The sequence below is a fragment of the Aulonocara sp. 'chitande type north' Nkhata Bay genome, linkage group LG4 (assembly GCF_057382095.1).
Source record: "Aulonocara sp. 'chitande type north' Nkhata Bay isolate Kocher_YH1m ecotype deep benthic linkage group LG4, A_spYH_male_GT1.1, whole genome shotgun sequence".
Lineage (NCBI taxonomy): Eukaryota > Metazoa > Chordata > Actinopteri > Cichliformes > Cichlidae > Aulonocara > Aulonocara sp. 'chitande type north' Nkhata Bay.
In genome coordinates, this window is record NC_141347.1 from 34091942 (window position 1) to 34098787 (window position 6846).

At 44.6% G+C, this 6846-nt stretch overlaps 1 protein-coding gene across 2 annotated transcripts; it reads right to left on the minus strand.

Annotated features, from left to right (window-relative positions):
* Positions 1-255: 255 nt before the first annotated feature.
* LOC147333137 (uncharacterized) lies at positions 256-6162 on the minus strand. Of its 2 annotated transcripts, XR_015128873.1 has the most exons (7): positions 5789-6162; positions 2873-4752; positions 2367-2460; positions 2240-2289; positions 1338-1406; positions 943-1065; positions 256-849 (listed from the first exon to the last, which is right to left on the minus strand). XR_015128873.1 is itself a non-coding variant. In XM_086290104.1 (6 exons), exons 2-5 carry the CDS (start codon positions 4748-4750, stop codon positions 1365-1367), a joined length of 2064 nt encoding a protein of 687 aa, XP_086146230.1. In that variant the 5' UTR covers positions 4751-4752; positions 5789-6162; the 3' UTR covers positions 256-1065; positions 1338-1364. The 2 variants fall into 2 exon arrangements, 1 of the variants encoding a protein (XP_086146230.1); XM_086290104.1 differs by having other exon boundaries at positions 256-1065.
* Between the last annotated feature and the right edge of the window lie 684 nt (positions 6163-6846).

The window sequence follows — 6846 nt, forward strand, 5'->3', positions numbered from 1 at the left end:
TGTAGATTTTTAAAATACATTTATTAATTGGGTGTTTTCTCAATTGCAAGGGTTTTTTGCCTTTTGTAAAACTCCTAGCATTAAAAGTAAAATCACCCACCTCAGCTATGCATTTAATCCACCCCCTTCAGTGGTAATAATATCCTATCATGTATCCCAGAAGCTTTACATTTATATCTTAGTTCAGCATTTTCCCATCACCCAAATTTCAAACCTCTAAATAAACGTGTGATTTGACTGAACAGACCCTTTAACTTTCCTTTATTTTTATTATTTAAAAAAATCCTTCTATGTGAGATAAACACTGATAAACATCTTTTTAATGGGTTGAATCTTTTCCTCTATTTGGAGAAAAACAAACTCCTGACACCGCTGAATGAAATGTGCTTGACTCTGGTGAATGTGCAGCTTGTTATCTCCATCAGCGAGGACAGGACGCCCTCGTTTCTAACTGCGAATCTTAGCTTAGTGCAGCTTTATTTAAATTTAAATAATTTAAGTAGAAAAGGGAAGAACAGACGGACATAAATAACAGCTGAGTAATAACTAGTAAAATTAGACTATAAAGTGCATCATAGCAAACAGCCGTGCATGCAACTGGAGGAAAATAAATTATGTTATGACTGAACAGGAATAGAAAAGTAGTACAAAAACAGTAGAAAAAAGTGGCCTCATATAAAGATATTATACTCTATACCGTACATCAATAAAGCTTATTTAAACTCTAACGTAATGTTCAAATTATAAACTATCTTTGTGGCTAGTCCAAGTGTGGATCTCCAAGAGGAGGAATAAATAAACACAAACCATCTCAGCTCAGTCCAGTTGGGGTAAGTGCCTGTTAAAGACCTACAGAAACAGAACCAAAGACACTTCTTACTGAAAATAAACCCAAAGTGGCCGCCTGCTTCCATCTGTCTGCCGTGATGGGTGAAACCTTACCAGAAGGTTTGTTCTTCTGCTCGAGCACACACGTACTTTAATTAGTGTTTGCAAAACAAGGGGAAAAAGAAAGATTAACAGCTGAGGTGAAGTCAGGCAGCTCCCGTCGCACCCTGAGGAGATCTGAGGACACAAACACAGGAGGACGACGTCAGGCAAGGACGCGATTTTTTTCTTTTTAACGCTTTGAATTCACCTTATTTGGATACGTGACACAACTTTTGGTCCTAAATAAGCTCTTCAAAGTCCCCAGATTCCATTTATCAATTTAAAATGCATTAATAAACAGTGTTAGCACTGCTGCACATCCAGCGCACACACCCACAAAAAAAGGACTCTTAAACCCAAGTTTCATGTCCTGGTTTAAAATAAAAGTAAAGGTCGACAGTACAAACCTCCAGTGCCCTCATGTGTCCTCTGTGTCACCTCTTCTGCTGTCTGGTCGCACTTATGAACAGTTTGTTCTGTTGGAGACAAACGAACATCAGCCGCAAATAAAATGCCAAAATCAGGACGTTCACAAAAACAGCTCAGAAAAACAAAAAGAAGAGCAAACGTTTAACTCGTGCTGAGCTTTTAGACAGCATCAGCTACGAGGCTAATGCTAATGGGGTCAAATGCTGCAGTTCCTCTAACGTCCACTTGAGGCTTCAACAGCGAGCCAGTCCCCAACATGCAACTTTACAGCAGAAATAAACGTTCAGCCTGCTACAGGGTCCAGTTTTGACCTCTGGTTTCATCCTACAGCAGGTGGACTGCTTTCTAAGTCAGCTGAGGCTTAAATTCCAGATGTGGCTGCTGCGACTGACACACTTACTCAAACTCCAGCGCCTCGGACTGCAGCTGGCATCGGCAGCGCTTGTTCTGCTCTGTAGATCTTCTGCAGGCTCGAGGGCCTCGTGAAGCAGGTGGAGCAGAACAAAGACTACTGCCGCCAGCTGCAGTTACAAGACGATGGAGTTTGGGAAGAAATCCACTGGAGAGACAGCCGTTTAAATGAATCAAAGTACGACCTCCTTATAACCATTTAATAAGGCATTTAAGGAAAAGACACTGGACATGCACTTTTGATTTTAACTCTTCTGTTAAATAATTAAAAAAAAACAAAAAAAAAAACAGACTAAAATGTTTTAATATCCAGTTAAATTTCAAACTGCTTCTTTGGCCTCGCTGTGTGTAGCATGTGGAAACGTCCCTCTACTTTCACACACGCCTTTAAACATCTGCAAAAAGCAGCAACAGTGACCCCTGCAGGCCAAGCAGCTCCTCACACTCCACCTCATTGCTATGTTTTTACCTTGTGCTCTGGACATCTCATTGAGAAGTTATCCTCATTGAGGACACAGCCTGGAAAAACAAAAGCAGGACATGAAATAACCAAAGGAAAGTCAGTACTGAGCATCACCGAAGTGCTGAACTCGTACCCGACTGGATGGCACATCTGTAGTGATAATTCCTGGGGCAGCCCTTCTGGAAACAGCCCATTATTGCGCCTGTTTGCTGGCAGGTGGAACAAATCTAAAAAAAGAAAAAAGAAAAAAAATATTTAAAAAATATTCATATATTTATTCTGGCTCTCTGATAGAGTAGCTCTGCATGATTAAACAGTTCAGAATAATCCATATTTATGGCTGGCTCTCAGAACAGACATCTCCTCCTCACTTTAAGCCAGCTTTCTTCTGATTGGCTGTGTGTCGGAGATGACCCCATGAGGGATATCCACTGTTTATGACATCACACAGAGCCATGAGAAGAAAAGAAAAAAAAAGTCTGTACCTCAGTGTTTGGGCTTTGAGGAGCTACTTGCTCATACACTGACCTCATAATGTGAAACTGTGAATGTTCATAAGAAACACGACCATCTTTGGGACTTTCAATAGATTAAAAAAAGAAAATCGTGTGATAAGGATCATATGTTCTCAGAACTCACCGTTTCCTGCGCGAGCCGCGCTCCCTCCTCCAACCCGTACAGCTTTCCTCGGATAAGGAAGACGCCGGCAGACCAGATGCCGCAGTCCTCGTGGATCCAGCACTCATCCAGGTGAAGAGGCACCTTTGGGGAGGCGTTGCCATCAGCAGCTCTGCTGTCGTCTGAGGGATTTACCCCTCGGCTTTTAGAGAGTCCGTTTAGCTCCTCCTTCTGGGCGTCCACGCTGGGATAGTAGGGGCCGTGAAGGTCCCCAAGGCCCATGACGTTGGCGGTGTGGCCGCACAGACAGCAGAACAGCGATGACTCGCACCGGCTGTCTGAGCTGAGCCGACCCGGCTGAAAACAGGAAGTGTTGGGAACAAACCCGGACAGAGACTTGCAAGCAGCCCGCCTCCCTCCTTCGCTGCTCCGAACAGTTGCCTCCTCCTCCCGGTAGTTGACCACAGTGCACGCTCGCCGCTCCAGGTGAACAAACGGGCAGAAACCGCCCGATTTCTTCTCCTTTTTGTCCTCTTTAGTTTTCACATATTTGAGCTTGATCTCAGTCTCTGTCGGAGAAAACAGAGACGAAGGCCCAGTCTGACGGTGGCGTTTCCTCCGCCACCTTGCGACAGTTTTTTTGCTCGCCACCGCACTCCTACAGGCTGAAGCATTCTGGTGCGGTGGCGGCGATGGTGGCGGGATCCTACGCTTCTGTTTTGTTCTTCTTAACTCTTTTGTTTTAGGAACTGCAAGCGGCTTCTTTCGTTTGTGATTAACGGTTTTTGCATTTGAAGCTTCGCGCTGATGCTGCGTCTCAATCTGCGGGGACTTCCTGTCCGTCCCAACATCTGCGTCAGACTCCTCTGAATGGCTTCTTGCTCTTTGTGGCGACTTCACCAGCAACTCGTCTGAGCTAGACACCCTCAAGACGTAGTCCATCACTTCATCGGAGTCGCAGCTCTCGTTGTATATACCCACAGCGTCGTGTTTGACTCGCCTGCTCAAGCTATGACGAGATACGTTACAGGTGAGCGGCGGGATTTCTGAGGCCGGCCTTCGTATCCTAGCGCTGCGGCGGACTTCGCTTTGCGGCGCTTTTTCGCTCTCACTCTGAGGAGGAGGAGTCTTCTGGTAGCATTTGTTTTTCTTCTTCTGATCAGTGACAGAAACTTCGATGATGTCGCTGTCATCGCTGGAGATGTCGACCGCAGATTCAGCTGTGTTGGCGTAAACGGCACCGAGGTCGGATAGGAGGACGACGGGCCGGGTGTGATGTACAGGAATGTCCACCGAGCTGTCCGAGGAATCTTCCGAGTACGAGCTGTCAGGGCTGGGCGAGCTCAGAGGCTGAGGTAGGTGGTAGCACGCTCGCTCTTCGTCGAGTGAGGACGCGGCGGGGGACAGGGGCTCCACCATGTGTGCCACGCCGTCCTGCATGAAAGAGCCGCACAGGAGCGGCTCCTTCGCAGCGGACACGAGGAAGATGACATCAGAGCCGCTGTCGCTCTCCTCTCCACCGCTGCTTTCAGGAACGGGGCCACCGCTCTGCTCGGGCCCACAGAAACCCCGATGCCACAGGCTGCCATGGACTCCGTCGTGGTACAGATCCAGCCCTGGACCTAGCGTCGAGTTCATGTAGCCCCCCAAAGACTCTGGGCCGTCCTCCATGTCCCTGCAGCGCACGGGCGCTCCTGGCTGCGTGGAGAGCGAGCCGTAGGAGGAGGAGGAGGCTCTGGATCTGTACGAGGAGGCGAGATCTGTGCTCACTGGGCGTCTGTGGTACCACTCGGGCTTCTTGGCCAGGTCCATGGCTTCAGCGTGGCTGCGGGTCAGTGGGTTGTAGCTCTTTGACAGGTCCATCGCCATGAGAGGAGGATCCTGGGAGGACACATCCATCACTGCAACACACAGACGAGCAAAACCCTGTGATCCAGTTAGCACAGCTTCCCAGTGATTAAAAAAAAAAACACCCCAAAAACACACAGACTGAAAACTGAAAACAGTCAAACCAGAGCAACTGAAACTTTAAGAGCTGTTTTGTTAGTGGGTAACAAATAAGTTAACATTTAAAGCCACACGTGCAACTTAAAGAATATTTATGGAACAGACAAAAACAATCAGTTCAGTGTTGGTAAACAATGGATGGTCATATGACCTGTTTGTTATTAATATGAGTTTACAGGTAAATGATATAATAAAAAAAAATGTATTAGAAAATAAGCATACAAACGCAGATCTGCATAGACCTTTATAGCATGAACACATTACGATAAATCAATGAAAATTTATTTTATTTTTTTAAATTTCTGCTGTCAGTCTCCAGTATTATCAGTAACAGTGATTGGCCCACAGTGACACTGTAATCCATCATTCAATTACACTATCCTTCTTTTTGCCTTTGTACAGCTATGACTGATTACAGACTGACCATGATGCATTTCTGTTTTGTATTTTTGAATCATTTCCCCCCAAAAGCCACGCAATCAATAAAGTTAGACACGAAGTATCATTCCTTTTTTTAAATTTGCATTTTGTTCTTTTTCTTTTTTTTATCCGTGATAATCGTGACATGAAAGCCAGCTCCTATCCAAGAAATATAAGACGATAAAGGATTTAGTTTCACGGTATCGTCCTTTCTAATCAAATTTCGATGTAGATGTAGCTTACTATTATTTTATTTATTTAGCCGGACAAGCAGTAAAATATAAGCTACTTTTAAATAATACACAGGAAATAAATGTAAATATCACAATAATTTATATCTGATGACTAAGGATATGGCTGTAGTGACTGATGGATGAGAAAAAAACCCAACTAATTAATCGATAAGTTATGTCAGCTTTTCCTCTAACAGGTAGGCCCGTTCACTCAGATGCCTCCTAAAACCTGCCTGTTACAGATGTTTTGCTGTTGTCAAACAGCTGGGGATCTTACCCCTGAGGTGTGGGCGGTTGGGGCGGACCTCCCCGATCCTGACACTGCGGACTTTAGGGTGACACCTTCCCCGGAGCAGCGCGAGTAGCGCGGTTAGCTAACGCAGCTCTCCAGGCCCATGGCCCGGACTGGATGTAAACAGCAGCGACGCCAGCCCCAGCTCATGCTAGCCGGACAGCAAGCCGACGTCGGCCCGCTACGCTGCTCCAAAACGCAGCCGATACTTGACGCGACGATGACCCGTGAACATTTCCGCGGAGGTGAAATCCACCAGGTAAACCCCGACCTGCTGCTACCATCGGTATTTTAAAGTTGTCATCATGGACGTCTCTTCCCTCCTTAGTCAAGCCACCGCGAAATAAAGCGGAAAAGAAGGTGGCGTCTTCAAAATAAGAGCTTCAGGAAACCGTCAACATCTATTTGTATTTCAACTTCGTGTCACCTTTGCAGTCACACCGAGCTCAGCACTTCTGTTTTGTTTGATTGAAAACTTTGTTTGTAATCGTGACTTCACCAAAATATCTGTCACTCATGTTTTTTTGATCATTTTCTTTTTAGTATACTTATACTGAAGACTTATTTCACACTTTACCAAACTACTATCCCATATCACCCATAACATCCCCCCCAAAATCTACAAATGTGCAGCTCTATGGGCGATTGTTTCTGCCACTTTTGTGGTGAAGACTTTTGTGGAAAAAAAAATGTGCCAGAAACAAAATTTCCTAAAGTATAGAATTTTGCATATTAATAATTTATTAACTGCATTCTTTTCAATAGTACTATGTAAAATTATGTTCATGGAAATCTGAAATAAACTCCTACGTCACACAAATGGGGCTTTTATTGTGAAATATTCACTTGGAAATCACCTTTAACTTTTTCAGGTATCTTCACTCACTCCTTCTAGCTTTCACATTCTGATTCTTATTTACTGCTGCATCTTCACAAGATGTCAGAATAACTTAATTTAAAAAACTGTTACATTTATCTATTTATTTTTGGTACAAATTATTGCTGTTTTTTATTTTAATTAGAGGCAAAATGACGAAACATGT